This window comes from Mytilus edulis, chromosome 11, assembly GCF_963676685.1.
Source record: "Mytilus edulis chromosome 11, xbMytEdul2.2, whole genome shotgun sequence".
Lineage (NCBI taxonomy): Eukaryota > Metazoa > Mollusca > Bivalvia > Mytilida > Mytilidae > Mytilus > Mytilus edulis.
Genome location: NC_092354.1, coordinates 64,710,539 through 64,732,938, shown reverse-complemented (window position 1 = coordinate 64,732,938; position 22,400 = coordinate 64,710,539). Strand labels below are relative to the sequence as shown.

General features: G+C 31.6%; 1 protein-coding gene across 1 annotated transcript in view; it reads right to left on the bottom strand.

The window, feature by feature from the left end:
• LOC139496067 (dentin sialophosphoprotein-like) overlaps nucleotides 1-17,557 on the bottom strand; it is a 37,317-nt gene extending 19,760 nt beyond the window's left edge. Inside the window, exons 1-7 of the mRNA XM_071284503.1 lie at nucleotides 17,459-17,557; nucleotides 10,637-10,687; nucleotides 10,078-10,161; nucleotides 7,602-7,721; nucleotides 6,110-6,229; nucleotides 2,426-2,545; nucleotides 411-530 (exon numbers count right to left, since the gene is read on the bottom strand). Coding sequence (XP_071140604.1) covers nucleotides 411-530; nucleotides 2,426-2,545; nucleotides 6,110-6,229; nucleotides 7,602-7,721; nucleotides 10,078-10,161; nucleotides 10,637-10,687; nucleotides 17,459-17,492 — 649 coding nt within the window. The 5' untranslated portion in view covers nucleotides 17,493-17,557. The remainder of the gene's footprint in view (nucleotides 1-410; nucleotides 531-2,425; nucleotides 2,546-6,109; nucleotides 6,230-7,601; nucleotides 7,722-10,077; nucleotides 10,162-10,636; nucleotides 10,688-17,458) is intronic.
• Between the last annotated feature and the right edge of the window lie 4,843 nt (nucleotides 17,558-22,400).

Below are 22,400 nucleotides of genomic sequence, written 5' to 3'. Positions count from 1 at the left end.
AGAGTCTTGCAGCAGTAAATAGTTTCCAAGGTAAAAATTATTTCATCTTAGGGGTTACAAAAATGCATATGTCATATCTTAGGGGTGCTTTGGTATATAGACAGTTTCTTATCAAACATTATCTGGTATTGTATTTAAAATTCTAATGGGTACAATCCTTGCAGTAAAAATTCTGATTGGTCATTTTTCCCATGAAAGCTTATCATCCCAATATGAACAAAAACTCTAAATCCTATAGGTTTTCATTTTTAAATCTGATAGGTTGTTTTTCATGATATTTTTTCTGACAAGTATAAAATATATCTCCCCATCCATCCCAACCTATACGAAATGAACTGGAATGGCCCATTGAATCACATGGTCAAAATACACACATGATCTGAAAATTATATTTGACTTTAGTTTGTTACCTTTACATAAACTCATTTCATCTTCTTGCTTCCACACATCATCTTTTATATTGGCAACAACATCCACAGATGGATTTTTCTTGCTAACAAATGAATCTGATTCAGCAGTCAAATTAACTTCTGAAATTAAAACCAACATACAATTTATACAATATAAAAGTATTCTTATTAATTGGTGACTTTTGTCACTGACAGAGTTTTTACTTATTTTTTGTACAAAAAGCTTAGACTTCATTTATGATTCAAAATTTTCATCTTCATATTATGCTCAATAATGGTACACATTTGTATCATCTATGCATGTCTTTGAAATGTTTATTAGGAATTTGTGTTAATTATAAGTAAGCAATAATTTTTGAAATAAAAGGGTGTTTCTCAGCTTCACCCTAAACCAAATGTGACTTCAATCAATGATGGCAACATGATAGCACTATACCATTCAAATTTATTGTCATATATTAACCAATATTATCACATTTTATTTTAAAATTCAATCTCATATTCTTTTTATTTACAAAAATATTTACACATATATGTTAGACTCAGATCGACGTCCGGCCTCTAATTGTTGTCCGTTCCTCACATCGACGTCTGTTTATCAAATCGACGTCCAAATCTGACGTCACATTCTCAAATCGTTATCCAATCTTTTTATACTCTAATCTACGTCTAATGTGACGGCATTACTTGCCAAAAATACACCCGATTGTTCTCGTCATAAAATCAATGTCCAATATCAATAAATAATAAATTATTGGTCACAGATGAGGCTTTTGTTTTTTTCGTTTGAATTGTTTTACATTGTCATTTCAGGGCTTTTTATAACTGACTATGGGATATGGGCTTTGCGCATTGCTGAAGGCCGTATGGTGACCTATAGTTGTGGAGAGTTGTCTCATTGGCAATCATACCACATCATCTTTTTTATATCAATTGTTTACACTTATACATGTACATAATTTATTTTTCAATCTGAAATAGGTATCATGCATATTAAAGTTTGTCTTGATAAAAAGTTAATCCAATTGATCCACACCAAGGAGCGTGTGTCATAAATGAAGAAGCACAGTCAAGTATTTTGAGAGTATTATAATTCAGGTTTTTATTTTAATAAATCTCTGTGTTTTACACCAGGAATGAAACGTTAGCGCAAGATAATTGGCATTATGTTTTTATGTTATGCTTTAAAACCACTGTTCTAGGTTAAGTGCTCACACACATGTATAACCCCCGACATATTCTGTATGGGCCTGGAGTACATGGTTTTCGATGGTTTATATCTGTCATATTTGTTTTTCAGAATTGTTTTTAATAAATAAGACCGTTAATTTTCTTATTTTAATTGTTTAACTTATTTATGTCGTGGCCTTTCATAGCCTTTGCGGTATGGGTTTTTATCATTGTTGAAAGCTGTATGGTTTATAATTGCTTACATCCATTTTATTTGAACTCTGGTGTATAGTTGTCCCTTTGAAAATCATACCAATCTTTGAAAAATTGAAATCACAACCTGTTTCCATACTTAGTCTAGTATAATAATTAAAAAAAAAACCACACATTTCTTATTTATTCCATATTTTACTTATAACTGGACTTAGTTTTTCTGCTAGATCTTATTTGTCTCACTCTCACATAATATGATATGTTTAAAGGTCTAAATGTTTCAGCTGCATTCTGTTCAGTTTAGTTTTGTATTCTGTGTCAAAACGGACGTTGATTAGAGAAGCTCATAATCGGACGTCAATTAGAAAATGCCCCAAAAAAATGGACGTCGATTAGACGGGCATAAAATTGGCCGTCGATTTGGAATGTCATTTCATTCTGACGTCACATTTGGACGTCGATTTGATGAACGGATGTCGATTAGAGACTGGACGTCGATCTGAGTCTTACATATATATGGCGTATTTCAACAAGGAAAGATTTTATCAGAACATTATTTGGTGATCAGTATTGTATCACATGGTCAAAATACACACATGGTCTGAAAATTATATTTGACTTCATTGTGTTACCTGTACACAAACCCATTTCATCTTCTTGCTTCCACACATCCTCTTTTGCATTGGCCACAACATTCACAGATGGATTTGTCTTGCTAACAAATGAATCTGATTCAGCAGTCAAATTAACTTCTGAAATTAAAAACAACATACAATTTATACAATATAAAAGTCTTCTTATTAACTAGGACTCTTATCATTTCTATAAAAGGTTAAAGGGGATTGTGAGTTCTTATGACGTTATGTATTTGTTGGATATAAATCTGAACCAAGTTAACATCTCCAGCAGTAGATGCAGTAGGTCTATGACAAGTCAATTTAAACTCCTGCAGAAATTTCTAAATCAAAGCAATGGTAGTGTATGCTTTATATAACATGATGACAAAAGGTTCTACCATGAAAGAAAATTTCAAAACATTATATAGTTTATTAGAAAGCTACAAAGAATTGTAAAACATAATTATAAGAAATGTTCAAAAGACTACATGCCCCTTGTTCTTGTTTCCTATTCTTATTTTCAGTAAATGTAGTTAATGATGTAATTTTGGTCATAACTATTTTCCAAAACAGCCCCATGGCAGATGTGTTAGGAATAAATATATACTAGTAGTATGTACATGTGAAATGGTTTGTATATCATTGTAGGTTTATAACCAGAACTTATCCTTCAATTTGTTTTGATAACAGTACTTGTGATTCCATATCAGTATTATTTAGGTTTTTTTTCTATGTAATTTGGACTTTGAGAAAAAACAAGCATATTCACCAGATTCATGAAGAAAAGTGATTTTTGAATGATAAACATGATAAATTCTCATGCTTTTACATGTATAATTAATGTAAAATAAGTTTTGGTTAATGTCATTGTCAATGATTGTATATACATTTCAAGTCTTTTATTTCAGTAAATAAGTGGTGGATTGACTTTTAAAAAGCAGATATTAATCTAGGCCTGTGCCTCAAGTAAATATTAGTCTTTGAGAAATCAATAAAACCTTAAATTTACTTCATAAAAAGTCAGTAATTGTATATATTTGACTTTGACAGAATTGACTTATTTTCTGTACAAAAAGCTCAGACTACATTAATGATTTTAAAATTTTCATCTTCATATTATGCTCAAGAATTGTACAAACTTGTATCATCCATGCATGTCTTTGAAATGTTTATTAGGAATTTGTGTTAATTATAAGTAAGCAATAATTTTTGAAATAAAAGGGTGTTTCTCAGCTTCACCCTAAACCAAATGTGACTTCAATCAATGATGGCAACATGATAGCACTATACCATTCAAATTTATTGTCATACATAAACCAATTTTATCCCCTTTTATCTTAAAATTCAATCTTATATTCTTTTTATGTACAAAAATATTTACACATGTATATGGTTCAATAATGAAATTGCATATGCCAGAAAAATGAGAGACAAATACCATAAATTAGGAATGTGGTCCGAGTTCAAATTTTGGCGAAACAGGACAAAACACATAATCGATGAATCAAAAAGAAATTTTTATTCAAAGATGGTAAAAGATTCAAAAGCTTCTAAAGATTTGTGGAAATGTATTCGAAGTCTTAACCCATCCCAACAAGAAAAGCCATATGAACTTTTAAATGAAGATGGTGTTAAAACTAATAATGTCAGTGACATTTGTAACGTTTTTAATAAGTTTTTTACATCTTGTGTTGAAAACCTGAGGACTGACAGATGTATGAGCAAAACTCATGATTATGCAAAATTAAATCAATTTGTACAAAAGAAATTTACTAAGTCAGAACAAGTAAAATTTTCAATTCCACCAGTCACAATAAATGGTCTATTTAATGAAATGATCAAACTTGACATTAATAAATCCACCAGATCTGATAACATAGGACCAAAAATTTTAAAATTGAGTGCTCCTTTCATAATGTCATCTTTAACTTACATTTTTAACAGAATAATAGATACAAGTACATTACCCAGTGTTCTGAAGAATGCAAGAGTAACCCCTGTTTTTAAAGCTGGTGAAAAATTCATGGCAACAAATTATAGACCAATTTCTGTACTTCCCGTTTTATCAAAACTTTTAGAAAAGCATGTTTCAAAACATTTGTATGACTACCTAAAAAGATTAGATCTTTTACACCCAGCACAGTCTGGGTTTCGACAAGAACACTCTTGCCAAACTGCCCTTATCAATATCATAGATAAATGGATACAGGATATGAATGATGGTAATATCAACTTAGCAGTCCTGTTGGATTTTAAGAAAGCTTTTGATGTAGTAGATCATGATATTCTCTGTAAAAAACTTGAAATTTATGGATTTGATAATACTGCTGTTTCTTTTTTTAAATCATATTTGAATGAAAGAACTCAACAAGTACAAATTGGAAATGCTCATTCTGAAAAACTTTATATCAAGTATGGTGTCCCCCAAGGCTCCATATTAGGCCCCCTTCTGTTTATATTATACATAAACGATCTTCCTATTTATATGCAAAATTGTTGCACTGATTTATATGCCGATGATTCAACTTTACATCTTTCTGGTAATTGTTATCAAACTCTACAGTCAAAGGTACAAGAAGATTTACATGGTGTAGAGGAATGGTGCAATGATAACAATATGTTCATCAATAAAAATAAAACAAAATATATGATTATTGGAACGAAGCAAAGAGCAATGCCACATTACAATGAGAGTTGTTTAACTATTAACAATCAAGTGATACAATCTTCCACATGTGAAAGTCTTTTAGGCATTAAAATTGACCCTTCCCTCACACGGACAAACCAAATTGATGTGATCTGCTCAAAAATATCATCTAGACTATATCTACTATTAAAGATTAAAAAATTTCTAAATCTAGACTGCAGAAAATTATTCTATAATGGTTATATCTTGCCACTAATTGATTATTGTTGTATAGTGTGGAGTAGTTGTAGCAGTGAGGGTTTAAAAAGGATATTAAAATTACAAAAGAGGGCTGCTAGATTAATACTAGAAACAGACCCATTCGCTCCTTCTGCACCCTTATTCAAACATTTAAACTGGATGACAGTTGAACAGAGAATAAAATATCATAAGTTAGTGATGACATTTAAGTGCATTAAAAATGATGCCCCATCATATCTTACTAACAAGTTTCATTATGTTTCAGACAGAAATCCATACCCCTTGAGAAATGCTGTTCAAGGAAACCTCATACTCCCTAAACCAAAAACAGAATTGTTCAAAAAATCTTTTATGTATTCTGGACCATTCTTGTGGAATAATTTGCCAATACCGTTAAGAAATATTACAAATTTTAATTCTTTCAAATACAAAATAACAGATCGTTTATTGAAATCAACCTAGCTATATCAATAATATTAAAAACTGATCATGTCATCATGTTTATTTTTTTTCATCACATTTTATCAAGTTGCATTAAACATTATTATCATACTTGACTTTTTATACTAATGTATGCAATGTATATGTTTGCATTTTGTTTGATTTCTTATGATGAGGGCCTCAGGGAAGATTAGTAATATAGCTAACTGTGTAACCCTCTTAAAATAAAGTATTGTTGTTGTTGTTGTTGTTGTTATGGCGTATTTCAACAAGGAAAGATTTTATCAGAACATTATTTGGTGATCAGTATAGTATCACATGGTCAAAATACACACATGATCTGAAAATTATATTTGACTTCATTTTATTACCTTTACACAAACCCATTTCATCTTCTTGCTTCCACACATCCTCTTTTACATTGGCCACAACATTCACAGATGGATCTTTCTTGCTAACAAATGAATCTGATTCAGCAGTCAAATTAACTTCTGAAATTAAAAACAACATATAATTTATACAATATAAAAGTCTTCTTATTAATTAGGACTCTTATCATTTCTATAAAAGGTTAAAGGGGATTGTGAGTTCTTATGACGTTATGTATTTGTTGGATATAAATCTGAACCAAGTTAACATCACCAGCAGTAGATGCAGTAGGTCTATGACAAGTCAATTTAAACTCCTGCAGAAATTTCTAAATCAAAGCAATGGTAGTGTATGCTTTATATAACATGATGACAAAAGGTTCTACCATGAAAGAAAATTTCAAAACATTATATAGTTTATTAGAAAGCTACAAAGAATTGTAAAACATAATTATAAGAAATGTTCAAAAGACTACATGCCCCTTGTTCTTGTTTCCTATTCTTATTTTCAGTAAATGTAGTTAATGATGTAATTTTGGTCATAACTATTTTCCAAAACAGCCCCATGGCAGATGTGTTAGAAATAAATATATACTAGTAGTATGTACATATGAAATGGTTTGTATATCATTGTAGGTTTATAACCAGAACTTATCCTTCAATTTATTTTGATACAAGTACTTGTGATTCCATATCAGTATTATTTAGGTTTTTTTTCTATGTAATTTGGACTTTGAGAAAAAACAAGCATATTCACCAGATTCATGAAGAAAAGTGATTTTTGAATGATAAACATGATAAATTCTCATGCTTTTACATGTATAATTAATGTAAAATAAGTTTTGGTTAATGTCATTGTCAATGATTGTATATACATTTCAAGTCTTTTATTTCAGTAAATAAGTGGTGGATTGACTTTTAAAAAGCAGATATTAATCTAGGCCTGTGCCTCAAGTAAATATTAGTCTTTGAGAAATCAATAAAACCTTAAATTTACTTCATAAAAAGTCAGTAATTGTATATATTTGACTTTGACAGAATTGACTTATTTTCTGTACAAAAAGCTCAGACTACATTAATGATTTTAAAATTTTCATCTTCATATTATGCTCAAGAATTGTACAAACTTGTATCATCCATGCATGTCTTTGAAATGTTTATTAGGAATTTGTGTTAATTATAAGTAAGCAATAATTTTTGAAATAAAAGGGTGTTTCTCAGCTTCACCCTAAACCAAATGTGACTTCAATCAATGATGGCAACATGATAGCACTATACCATTCAAATATATTGTCATACATAAACCAATTTTATCCCCTTTTATCTTAAAATTCAATCTTATATATTCTTTTTATGTACAAAAATATTTACACATGTATATGGCGTATTTCAACAAGGAAAGATTTTATCAGAACATTATTTGGTGATCAGTATAGTATCACATGGTCAAAATACACACATGATCTGAAAATTATATTTGACTTCATTTTATTACCTTTACACAAACCCATTTCATCTTCTTGCTTCCACACATCCTCTTTTACATTGGCCACAACATTCACAGATGGATCTTTCTTGCTAACAAATGAATCTGATTCAGCAGTCAAATTAACTTCTGAAATTAAAAACAACATACAATTTATACAATATAAAAGTCTTCTTATTAATTAGGACTCTTATCATTTCTATAAAAGGTTAAAGGGGATTGTGAGTTCTTATGACGTTATGTATTTGTTGGATATAAATCTGAACCAAGTTAAATAACATCACCAGCAGTAGATGCAGTAGGTCTATGACAAGTCAATTTAAACTCCTTCAGAAAGGGGTAGGTTTAGTAAGACCACCCTTTTGGCCCCAAAATATAGCAATTTTACAAAATTGTGAAAATGTAATCTTTTAGCTATTTACTGGAAAGTACAATGCTTTTGCTACATAAATATAGGCTGTTTTTGACAATACAATGCACATATATCGGGTACTAGCATCATTAAGTCATGCTTAATCACTGAAATCTTCACAATTATAGCATTCTAGTTTAATTTTAGACGGTTTCCATCTTAAATGAAAGCGGCCCCATTGGTGTTCATTCATAGTATTGAAATGGAAGTTGTATTTGATAATGCATAACATATATAAAGATTGAGGATGAACAGGGATGCGGCAAATTTAAAATCTCTCACATGAACTAATTGAATCAATTGAAATAGACACTTTAGTGTTTGAAAACTGTGCAAGATCTTTCATGAGTTGAACCTAACATTTGAGGCAAAAAAAATCGGCCCTTACCGGACCTTCTCCTTTCTTAATCAAAGCAATGGTAGTGTATATATGGTCTATATAACATGATGACAAAAAATTCTACCATGAAAGAAAATTTCAAAAGTTCATATAATTTATTGACTTTTGAAAAGCAGATATTAATTTCGGCCTGGGTCTCAAGTTAATATCAATCAATAAGAAATCAATAAATCCTTAAATTTACTTCAGGTAAAGGGGAGGATTGAGATCTCACAAACATGTTTTACCCCGCCACATTTTTGCGCCTGTCCCAAGTCAGGAGCCTTTGTTTGTCTTGTATTTTTTTAACTTTTAGTTTTTCGTGTACAATTAGGAGTTGAGTATGGCGTTCATTATGACTGAACAAGTATATATATTTGTTTAGGAGCCAGCTGAAGGACGCCTCTGGGTACGGGAATTTCTCGTTTCATTGATGATCTTCTGCTGTTGTCTGCTATATGGTCAGTTGTTGTCTCTTTGGCACATTCCCCATTTTCATTCTCAATTTTATATATATTTACATTGAAACATGATTAAACTATAACACTAACGTTATCGATTGTTTTTCAAGCCTAATTTACAAATTGAATTTTGCAGAAGCTTAATTTTGTGTAAAAATCAGTGTCAAGAAATTGCACAGATGTTGTTATGAAATTGTTATACACAGAAAGGGATACCACATACAACCTGGTAACGGTTCCATGATTTTACAGCCAGGAGTAAAGGCTTTCAGAAGACTTGTATGAAGCCTTCTTCCACCAAATATAAAAAAGATGATGTGATATAATTGCCAATGAGACAACTACCCACAAGAAGACCAAAACGACACAAACATTAACAACCGTAGGTCACCGTACGGCCTTCAACAATGAGCAAAGCCCATACCGCATAGTCAGCTATAAAAGGCCCAGATAAGACAATGTAAAACAATTCAAACGAGAAAAATTATCTACATGATTTCCTGTGTTAAGGTGAATGGATAGTCTGTTTTAGGGTTCTCACTAAGGTGAGTTCATGAGTCCTGGACTCATCAAAATCTATCTGGACTCAGCATTTTTAAAACTGGTGAGTCCAAAGATGCATCAAGATTGAAATATTTTGTATAAACTGAACACAGTCAATGACAGTTAAACACATATATCATCATTTTATAGCAAAAGTTTAAAAGTAATCTGAATTTAATGTCATTTCATTGCTCTGTTAGGAAAATGAGAAAAGGAGACTATAATATTACATTATATTGCAATAAAATATTTTCTTCTTTCTGTTGGACTCATCATGCCTAAAAATGACGAGTCCCTGGAATCGCCTTCAAAAATACTTAGCGATAATTGAACCCTGTATTTGCCTGCAGCCCATATGCCCATTGACCTACGGTACATCCCCAAATGGATAACCAATAATTCCTTCGAAAATCCAGTTCAAAATATGAGAAGATAACAGAAAGACAACAAAATACCAAGAAATATGACAAAAAATCCAACAGATTTAACACAAATTCCAGCATACACTAGACTCAAAAATTGTATGTGGTTTGGAGATATATGATCTTTTTATAGGGATATTAATAAGGAACGCCAATTTTTAGGAGAACTCTAAGTCTTTATTGATAGTCCGCATTGTACCACATACTTAAAGTACTGACATGATACAAAAAACTATGTTGAAACTTTTTTTTTTACTTAGACACAAACCTTTTTGGTACATGCGGCTTTTATCATGCTTATGAATTTCTTGATATACAACTTTATCCTCAACGTCTTCTTCAGAATTCAAATCTACAATATAAATTTTTTTTTCAGTAGGTGCAACAAAAATTTCAACAGTATCATAAAATTATATGAAAGTTTAAACAAGAGCTTAGATGTGCAAGATTTTCATAGTACTGTAAAAATTAAAATAGGAATAATTTTTCATTGAACTTGACAGTAGTAGGAAATTAATTCTACATTTCATTGCAGTAGACATGGTGGAAAAACATCTAGGTTATTAATATATGTTTTGGATGTTAATAAAAAGCACATTGATTTTTATTTTTTGTTTCTATACAATATTTTGGAAACCTCAGGTGATATGTGTATGATTATTAAAAACAAGCTTGCATTAATTTGTATACAGTGGCACAGTGGCACAGTGGCACAGTGTCACAAACATAAAAAAACATTTAAAAAAATACATTATTCATCATGTTCATCATACATCTGTCATATAACATGTAGAATGAAAATAAAATACCATGATAATAATAAATACCTAATAGATCCCAGGTTTTGTCATGCTTGTCATGTTTGTTGCTGGAACAAGCTAAATGAGGAAAGAAAAAAGTCTCAAGTTATAATACAATGCAGCTGCTTGTAAAGAAAATATGTTCTTGCCTATGGTAATCTTTTGAATTACCATATCACTGAATGACACAGATCTAGATCCATATTATATGGTATATTATACTACCAAAGTCAAACAGTCTGAAAAGACCAGTTTTTGTCTTGATTTGCATGAACTGTTACTTGACATTCTCAAAATGTATGACTTGTGTCTTAATTTTTCTGGACAAATTCTCCTTTATATCAAATTTGTATGAAATTTTCTAAACATATTCTCAACATTCTGAATATGGTCTTAATTAAAAACAAAATGACAAATTCTTGACATTTGAATACAGTGTCTTGAAATTTCTTAACATATTCTCAACATTCTTTTTTTTCTTAGGATAGCTTGACATATATTCTAAACATTTTGAATTGTGTCTTAAATTTACTTGACAGGTCTGAGTTTTACAAATCATGACCAACATTCATGATATAACTTTTATCTTTATTTCCCTTTACAAAATATACTGATGTTTTTAAGTAAACGAACAAAAAGTCACAGGACAAATGTCACAGGACATAAAGTCACAAATTTGGTAGGACAACAAGTCACAGTACAACAAGTCACAAATAATCTGTTCACAATTGTTTGAATATGAAAGAGAAATATTTTCAAATATTTACTTTTTAACACATAAATTTATATTAAAGTGTATGAAATGTGTCATTATAATGACTATAATTACCACATGGATTTAATTTTTGTTAAAAGCAAACTAAGTTTAACTTTGGACCCTTTGAACCTAAATGTAGACCAATTTAAAAACGGGACCAAAAATTAAGAATCTTTATACCCAGTAAGATTCAGCATATCAAAGAACCCCAATTATTCAATTTGTGATGAAATTAAACAAAGTTTAATTTTGGACCCAGATTTGGTCCAGCTTGAAAACTGGGTCAATAATAAAAAATCTAAGTACATTTTTAGATTTAGCATATCAAAGAACTCCATGGATTCAATTTTTATTAAATAAAACTAAGTTTTATTTTGGACCCTTTGGACCTTAATGTAGACCAATTTGAAAACGGGACCAAACATTAAGAATCTTCATACACAGTAAGATTCAGCATATCAAAGAACCCCAATTATTCAATTTTTGATGAAATCAAACAAAGTGTAATTTGGGACCCTTTGGGCCCCTTATTCCTAAACAGTTGGAACTAAAATTCCCAAAATCAATCCCAACCTTCCTTTTGTGGTCATAAACATGATAAACCTTGTGTCAAAATGTCATAGTTTCCCATTGACTTAAACTAAAGTTATAGTGCGAAAACCATGAAAATGCTTATTTCGGCCCTTTTTTTGTCCCCTAATTCCCAAACTGTTTGGAACAAAGCTTTCAAAAATAATCCCAAACTTCCTTTTATGGTCATAAACCTTGCGTTTAAATTTCATAGATTTCTAATGACTTCAACTAAAGTTAGAGTGAGAAAACCAAAAGTATTCGGACGACGACGACAACGACGACGCAGCCAACGTGATACCAATTTACGACCAAAAATTTTCAATTTTTGCGGTCGTATAAAAATGGTTCAAATGGGATCTCCAAATTTGTACTTGATCTGAGTTTTGTTGTAATAAACAATGTGACAAGTTTCATTACATAAGCATGAGGCAAACGTGAGTAAAAAAAACCAAAAAACGAGCAATTTTACCACTTGTAAAAGAGCAAAACTCAATAACAGTATAAGGCCAAATAAAAATATATGTGTGGTTCCAGTTACATACTTTTCAAAAATAGGGTCGGTAGGTCGGCAAATTTTTTTTTTTTTTTTAAATTTTTATTTTTGAATGTCAAAATCCGGAAAAAAAACGTGTGTTTACCGAAATTGTTTCCGGTATTGTACACGCCCCAACCGGAAGTCCGCCGTTTTTACATGTGTTTGGTTGTAAAATAAACAGTCATGATACGTTTTTAGTTAATTTTGTTGCATTCTGTTGCATTTTAGCCATAACAGATACTTGTGATGGAAATTCAGATGACAGAAATCTATGAATTTAATTATTTTAATTCACAATCCTCAAAATTTGATCGTTTGAAAATTTATTTTTCAGAAATGAAAAAAAAAGTTCTAGGGTCGGGGGGTTTTAACTAGGGTCGGTCGGGTTACTGGAACCACACATATATTTTTATTTGGCCTAAGTGAAGCGACAAAAACATCCAAAATTCAAACTCCATCAACAATTTTTCCATTTGTAAATGAGCAAAGCTTAAAAACAGTAAAAGTGACGCTACCCAATATCAAACTTAATTTGTGATTTGTGATATAAATAAGCATTGTGAATGAATTTCATAACATCTGGTTGAGGCAAAATTGAAAAACAGAAATGAAAAATTCAGCAATTTTCCTTAAAGAGCATAACTCAGAGAATAGTTAACATGGTAAAATTAACGCTACACAAATTTAAATGTTATCTATCATGTCTATGTTTCGTGATAATAAGCATTTTCTGGAAGTTTCATAACGTTTAATTGATGCAAACTAAAGATAGAAAAAAGAAACAAATGTTAGGATATACAGAGGTACAGAAGGACAAGGGTAAAACTTAATGTCCCCTGCGCTACAGTGTAGATATGGAAACCATCAATGAAATATGAATCAAATAGCAATTACAAAAATTATTGACAGCCAGTTAGCGTTAGACAAGATAAAAGGTCTTAATGGAAGGGATGTAGTGGTTGAAAACACAAGAATACTGTTTCCTCCATGCACAGCCTTAAGGAAAAGGATGAATTGGCCATGATTATTACTTATATAATAAGTTATTGGCCATGGTATTGAGGATCTTGTAAGAAATCCAAATGGTGAAGTTGAAATCATCCCTTCGTAAATTTTAAGGACGCCATCACAAGTTGGTTGACTGTTATGGAATAACCGTTTCAAAAAGGATATCGGATATGTTCCTTAAGTCGTAACTACAATCCCCTTCCCTTTCATAAAAGTGACCTACCGAATTAGACTATTTACCGGATTTTTTTTATCACATAAGCAACACGACGGGTGCCACATGTGGAGCAGGATCTGCTTACCCTTCCGAAGCACCGGAGATCACCCCTAGTTTTTGGTGGGGTTCGTGTTGTTTATTCTTTAGTTTTCTATGTTGGGTCATGTGTAATATTGTTTATCTTTTTGTCTTTTTCATTTTTCGCTATGGCGTTGTAAGTTTGTTTTAGATTTATGATTTTGACTGTCCCTTTGGTATCTTTCGTCCCTCTTTTGTAGTTAAATATCTCTGCCAAGTTTGTAGTGTGACAGCAAACCGGATTTTCCTGTAGAGATCTAACCATGTATAGTTGAGCAAGCATGGACATATCATTTAAGCTTCAAACAGCTCTAATGTAAATTTGGATTGTGATTGAATATCAAAAATAGATGCCTATCTTGAAATAAAGAAAATGATATTTGCAAAATGTGAACAACACACACGTCAAGGATGTAACTTAAACAAGTTATCAGAGAAAAATAACATGCATGCCTTATTTTAGACACTTTCATGAGTTGTCTACTTTTTTTCCTTACTCTGTAATAATATATGTTTATTATCAGTTAAATATATCATGATTATTTTATCTTTACTGGGCACTTAGGAATTCTTGAAACTTTGCACAGTAGCTATGGTACCTTAGTTTATTATATGGACCATAATTTGCTATTGAGCTCGTTTCCTATAACTATAGAAAAATGATAAAATTGTGAATTACTGTAAGAAAAGTTGTAACTACATCTAAAGATGCCATTATTTTTTATCAACATACAAGTGTATGCTACTCTTTCCTAGAAAAAAAAATGAAATTAACAAATTTCAAAGATTATGCAACCGTATTTTTGTGTCGTTTCTCGCGTTATTTTTCGCTTCCGAAGTGCATAACGCTGACTGATTTATAGATAATCGTCACCGGCAAATTCGTAACTTTTACTTTCAAATAACAAAGAACATCGACCAATAAGAATAGTCAGAAGAAAATGCCGAGAACTATAAGTATTTCTGTAACAGGTGTAAGAACACTGGCGTGACTTTGGTGTCTGATTTCGTAACGCAAATTTTAGATGATATAATCTGCTTTGTTGTAATACAATTCTTAAAAACAATATGCAAATATGAACTCTCGCGAGATGTTCAAACAGGTAAATCAGAGATGATTTACATTCTTGTTTTGATCTTCGTAATAATTAAGTTAGAAAATGACGTTATCGTTATGCGTTACATTTCACATAAAACAGAAGTCCAGTTATTTATTAAAATTGTTTCTGTCGTTAAGTTCTAATCATTTCCGGTCATACGTGAAACATGTGACTAACATGTGATCACGCCCTTACCGCCGGACATACGGTATACTAGGTCTAAACATTGTTTTTGTTTCCAACGGGATGTTAGCAAACATAATCTGTAAACTTGTTTCGTCTTGTTTAAAAAAGGAAAATACAATTTTCAAAGAGATTGCGCCGGGGGTCTATTATTTTTCCTATTTGCATAATCATGATAATGTTACATACGATCTTGTGAGAAAATAAATGCCCATGACTTGACAAAATCGATTTCAGATTTGACCAACATACTTACACACTTCGTTTCCCAATAACGATGTAAAGGGTCCTTGGAAAATTCAATCAAAATTACGTCTCTTATCATGGTGCCGATGTTCGTGGGATTGATTTTGCTTCAGCAGTAAATATTACTGGATATTTTAGGTGAATAAAGATAATTAATAAAAAAAAATACATGTTAATATACCGTTACACTTGGATGTACAAAGTTGGTATCTTTGTCACAATTTTTAATAATTTTTTTTTATTCATGTTCTGCAAACACTTTTCAGAAACACAATAAACTTGTCAAAGGAAAAGTAAACTTTTACCAGGCATGACTTGAAAGGAAGTACTTTATTGATTTTAGCCCACTAAAGTAGGTTAAAATGTGGAAACCATGTAGATGGTGTACAGGTCTCAAATATCACATGGTGCCTATTTTAAAGATTTTAATTCCAAGTTAAAATTTTTTCTTTACTGGATTTAAAGAATTTTACATTGCCAATGATTTGGAATAAATTGTATATAACTGGAATTTCAAAACCAAATATAAATATATTTTTTTGGCTAAAACATCAAGATACAACGATTATGGTATCCTGTATCAATGAAGAAAATATGGAAATTTCTGAATAAATTGTACTAATTGTTTTCAAAACAAGCACATATTTAGGAGTTTTATAATACTGTTACATTCATGACATTTAAGATGGATTTCAAGAAAAAGTATACTGTTCAGATTATTTTAAGCAGATTTTGCAATAAAATAAAACTAAAAAAATGCTTTCGGTTTCTTATGGTTTCCTGTCACGTTTTAAAAAAACTTTAATTTAACATTGAAAATAGATTTTAAATATTAACATGAAGCAAGTAACACTAGTAATGGTGTTCAATTATGTCTTTTGAAATAAATTGTGCAAAATAAAGAAAATAAAGATTGGTTTCCTGTTTGGTTTCCTGTCACGTAAACGGTGAATCAAAATGTATTAATTTTTTCTCGAAAAATTTAATTGTTCCATTCATATTATTCTAACACCAACACAACCCACAGAATAAAAGTTAAAGTTTTAGAACTTATAAAAAAGGATACAAAAAGAAACCAAAGGCCGAATACCAAATTATGGTCCATATATGTATTACCTTGATAACTAATTTTCTTATTCCATTAATACAATTTGGATAAACCATGTTAAATCAATAAGCCAATGCTTTTAAGGATGTTTGCTTGTCATGATTTGGAATTTTTGTCAGATTTTTGGTGCCACAATATCTTAGTAGCATGAGTTCCAATTTAGGCAAGGGAAGAACAAAAAATTGAGATATCTAACATTGTTGGGCTGTTGTTTAGAGGAATTATATTTATCATGCTTATATACAATGTATATTTATTTTTTACTATTTTATTATGTACATCTTGTGATACATTTATTTTGTAATCGCCGATGGCATTCAGCAGGGTTTAGGAACATCTGCTGTTCCACCATAGTCACATGAGGTTTGTTTCAGTATATACTTTTTACTTTTTGGGTCTTTTCGAAAATGTTGTTCACATGTTCATGGTGTTGTTTGTGCTGTATCGTTGTGTATTCAGATCCCTCTAACACGAAATTGTTCAGTATGCACATTTATGTATAAAATTGGTTTTTATCTAACATAATCATAGGTTTGAAAGTTGCAGTTTAGACTTGGTCAATGACAAAGTAACCAAGCTACACAAATGTATATGCAACATTCATGATCAATTATGATTTGGTGTTGAATAAATATCTTTATGACTAGATGGCCTGATGCCATGCTATGTCATAGAAAATACACTTAACATTTTTAAAAGCAGTCTGATGTAGAAACAATATATTTTGTTCATGTTGTTTGATTATTGCAAATATTAACAGGACAAATTTGTGAAAACATTCAGTAAATTGCATGTGTAAGATCTCTTGACATTTTTCCAATGCCTATATTTCTTGACAAAAATATAATGATATAGCTATACTGCCATGCCTGTTTGAATACTAAATGCTGTATTTACACATGTTACATTACATTAACAGGTCAACACCATCTGTTTTCCACATGCTGATCTACCTGAACATTGTCATATATACTATTATAAATGAGATTGAATCATGAATATCAATAAACATGATACAAACAAAACTCTTTTTAAATAACTTACTTTTAGTGGCCATATCAACATGATCAAATTCCATTTCTGTAAAGTATATCAATCTGCTCTGAATTGTTTTAAATCTTTTCTTTATATTGTTCTATAAAAGATGAAAATTTAATTTGCAATTAAGCACACTATAATCACACAAGTCTACTACATATAAAAATGTGTGCGTTAGAGTTGACAGACTGAAGTTTAAAAGCATGTAACAGAGGTGGATTTAGAGGGGGACCCTTTTCTGGGTTGGTTGATTTTAAAGGGAATCACTAAAGCATGACTGACCAGAGTGGCCCACTCTTGCATGTCCTAGGCAGTTAGTGGATCCCCACTTGTGAAAATACCTGGCCACATGGTTTATCAAGTTTATGTACTTACACCACATAGTACTCAAAAATATCAAAGGGCCACAAAATGACCAGTGTAAAACCTACACATGAAGGCATTGAATACACATAACAATAAATGGGGAAAAAAATCATAAATATGAAATGAATACTGTCATTACAGCAACAAATGACAATGACTTGATAACATGTCCTTGGCTTTTTTGAAAACTGTGGTACTTGAAAATGATAAACCAAGTGCTTCGCAAGGTGTAGCTTTATACGACTTTAGAAGTCGAGACCCTGAACAATATGGGCAATTATGGACACAACATTGTAGTTTGATACACCTCTGAATTTGGATTGCAATCAAATTTTTGAACTTATATGAGTTTCTGACACAAAACAAATGTCAAGATCTTTCAAATCTATTGCACAATATTGTGCAATTGAAAATTTCTTCTTTTAACTTTGGAATTTGAGAAATTTGAAAAGAAAAATTGAAAACTACTACCCCCCTTTTTTTTGGCAATTAGTCTATTACACATGTAGTCTAAAACCCGACATTTCTTTATACATAATATACAAGTAGCGTAAGGAAGGTAAATCTGAACATACCCAACATTGTATGTTAAATGTTTTAGAATTACCTCCCTTACACTGCTTTTAAATTGTCTTAATTGTCCATTGACAAGGAATACCTTGTTTTTCCCCTTTTCTGTCCCTAATTCCAAAACATTTTGAGCCATAACCCCCCAAAGTAAATACTTACCATCCCTTCATGGTATGGAAACTTGTGGTTTTAATTTCAGAGAGATTGATACACTTAAACATAAGTTATTGTTAGAAAACTACAAAAAATATTATTTGGGGCCCCCTTTTTGGCCCCTAATTCCTAAACTGTTGAGACCATAACCCCCAAAATCAATCCCAACCTTTCTATATAGTGGAATTGACCTTTTGGATAAAAAATTATAGAAATCCATACACTTAAATACAAGTAATTGATTGTAAATTGGGAATAAAATTGAGAAAGGAAATGGGGAATGTGTCAAAGCGACAACAACCCGACCATAGAGTAGACAACAGCTGAAGGTCTGACTGTTGTACAAGTACATGTACATTGTACATATATAAAAAAGAAGATGTGGGATGATTGCCAATGAGACAACTCTCCACAAGAGACTAAATGACACAGTAATTAACAACTCCTTGAAATCCACTGGATAGTTTAAGAAAGTTATTAAAATTTCAAAAACTTTAATCATGCAGTGAATATTTATGGAAGCCACTGCTGACAACCATAGAATAAAGGAACGCTACATTGTATATCTTGCTTTTTCGACAAAAGTTGAAGCCTTCAAGGCTCAACAAAAAAGATTGTTTTCAACATGTTCAACATGTTCAATAGATGGTGAAAAAAATCATTAGTTCTTGATTGACCCTTTGGGCTAGACATATAAAATAAAGCAATAGATAAAGGACAAGAGCAAAGGCTATTATTTGTTTTGTTGCATTAAAACAAATTAATATAATTTAGCAATTTTTTAACAAACATAAACATTCTCTGTTCAAATAATGAACATTCTGAATTAAATAACAACATGAACAATGCAATACAAAAAAATTAGGGTGATTGGACCCTGGGGGTACATGTATTAGGGAAAACAGGAAGCAGGACGAACAGGACTGGCCCAGTTTTGATTCATACATACACCCCCCACCCCCCCCCCCCCAATCAAATCATATATGACAAATGGTTGCTGTCTGGAGAGCCTTTCCTAGAGGATAGACACAACTGTTAATAATTCTAATGGACGTGTAGACTAGCTGTTCTCAATAGTGAAATGTTTTACTGTTATCCAGTATAGGGTAACACAAATGACCAAAAAACACCGTAATAATCCTGTGACTGTAACAGGATTGCTTCCCTTAGAAAATTTAGTAGATACTGAGTCAGCCGTAACTTACATAAGCGGTTGAGCTATAAAGGAAGTTCTTCTTTAGATGATTTGGTTAACGCTCTACCTTGTAACAGAGGTTCCGGGTTAGAGTGACGGTGGAGACATGCAATTTTGCAAGAAGAATCATACGCTCCAGTATCATACTCTCCAGTTACGATCTGAATAACACTTGTAATCAATGTCTAACAAATGGAAGTTTTTAACTACCTTGACTGGCTATACAGGTCTTGTATGGTTGGTTTGTAATGTCTGAATAACCCTTGTAAATGACCGAATAAACTGTAATGTCTGAATAACCCTTGTAAATGACAGGGCTCGACATTACTGTTTGTCCGATTGTGCGGGACAAGTGGACACAGGCGTCGGGCAAGTAGATTCACCATACTACTTGTCCGATGGGACAAGTGAAAAATCGAGGTCAAATGTTAAATAGATCAAATTCAAGACTTATACATTCCCAAAAATATGAATGATTGTTTTATTGATCATACAAAATGAAATGAATATTCATTGATTGAACCATAGACATAAAATACTTGTATAATATCTTTGATCGAACGTATTTTGAACAGCTGGCAGCCATTGACCAGGGGAATATAAGTAAGGGGGAAAGAAACCAATGTTAATGCTTCTTATTATAAGCCTCTTTGAATTAGGAGCACCTCCATATATATAGAGTTTAACCTCAACTTTTAAATTTTAAATTAAAGTATGTTTCATTTGATTTTGTTTTCATGCATAACAATAGATTAAAAGAGGTTTTATTTAATAAGATCTATATATAAAAATAATAGGTTAAGATGTAAAAATTAAATAAACATACCTGTCAACTTTTCAAAATGCCCATGGGGGTTTTGCGTGCAAGATTGCTCTTACAGTCCTAAAAAACCTTCAAGGGGGCATACAAATGCATCTTTGTGATGTTTTTTGGCTTCTTCATACTTTGTAATGCCTATAGTCATTGTACAATTTACTGTTTTGTTTAAAATTATGGACAAAATTGCTCTTTCAAAATTTCCATTTGGGAGCTTTCATGAGGGAAATCCCCCGGAAATAGTGACAGTTGGCAGGTATGAATAAAATCTAAAAAGGCTGATTTTTTCAGTGAAATGTTTTATGTACTTCATGATCATATGATATCAATGTATATATACAAATCAAAATAAATTGTAAAAGCTTGTTTTGACACCATCAATGAATTAAAAAGGTTTAATTATAAACAAGGTGGCCATGTGCATTTACATCCTTGGTTTAACCCATACCACTACTACAGAATGAATAGGTCCATAGGAAAACCTAGTGGTTTGGGAAGAAATGATGATTTAATGATCGACACATGATTGTGACATTGAGTCAGAGAACTCAGCTGTCTTGCAAATAATCTTTCAGTCTGAAATAATAAAATGGTTTTTGATGTGGTATTCATATAACATAACAAAATGCTCCCTTTATTAGGTACAATCAAAGCGCAAGTGTTATTATTGCATATCTTCAATATGTAAGATTTTTATACGACCGCAAACATTTTTTGTTGTCATACATTGGTATGACTTCGTCGTGGTCATCCGAAAACACATTAGTTTTCGCACTATAACTTTAGTTTAAGTGAAATTTTACCATAAGGTTCAATACCACAAAAGGAAGGTTGGGATTGATTTCGGGGATTATGGTACATGTACCAACAGTTAAGGAATTAGGGGCCAAAAAGGGGCCAAAAATAAGCATTTTTGTAACTTCTAGACAATAACTTGTGTGTTAGTGTATGGATCTCTCTGACAATGTTCCACAAGGTTCCATGTCACAAAGGGAAGGCTGAGATCGATTTTGGGGGTAATTGCCTCAAAATTTTAGGAATTGGGGGCCAAAAAAGGGGCAAAAAACAAGCATTTTTCTAGTTTCATGACAATAACTTGTGTGTAAGTGTATGGTTCTTTCTGAAATTGTACTACAAGGTTCCATATCACAAAGGGAAAGCTGGGTTTGAGTTTGGGGGTAATTGCCCTAAATAATTAGGAATTTGGGGCCAAAACGTTTCTAGTTTTCAGACAATAACTTGTGATCAAGTGTATGGATCTCTCTGAAATTGTACTGCAAGTTACCATATACCACAAAGGGAAGGCTGGGATTAAGTTTGGGTTGATGAATCATAAGGGGGTTCAAAAAATTGGGGGGGGGGGGGGGGATTTTCTTCTTTTTTCCTTTTTTTTTCTTTCAAATTTTCCATTTTAAGTTGGTTATTTCTGATTTATATTTAAAAGCAAATAATAATGATATGGCAGGCGTTACACACCAAACAGGATGTGAAAATTATTATATTAAGTATTGTGCAATAGCAAGAAATTTTCAATTGCCTAGTATTGCGTAATAGCAAGAAATCTTCAATTGCACAGTATTGCGCAATAGCAAGAAATATTCAATTGCACAGTATTGTCCCATTTTCAAATTTCAAAAAAGTTCTTAGACCACATTCATTCTGTGTCAGAAACCTATGCTGTGTCAAATTTTTAATCACAATCCAAATTCAGAGATGTATCAAGCTTGAATGTTGTGTCCATACTTGCCCAAACTGTTCAGGGTTCGACCTCTGCAGTCGTATCAAGCTGTGCCCTGTGGAGCATTTTATTAATTATGAATTCGGACAAGTGAGTTAAGAGTTGGGAC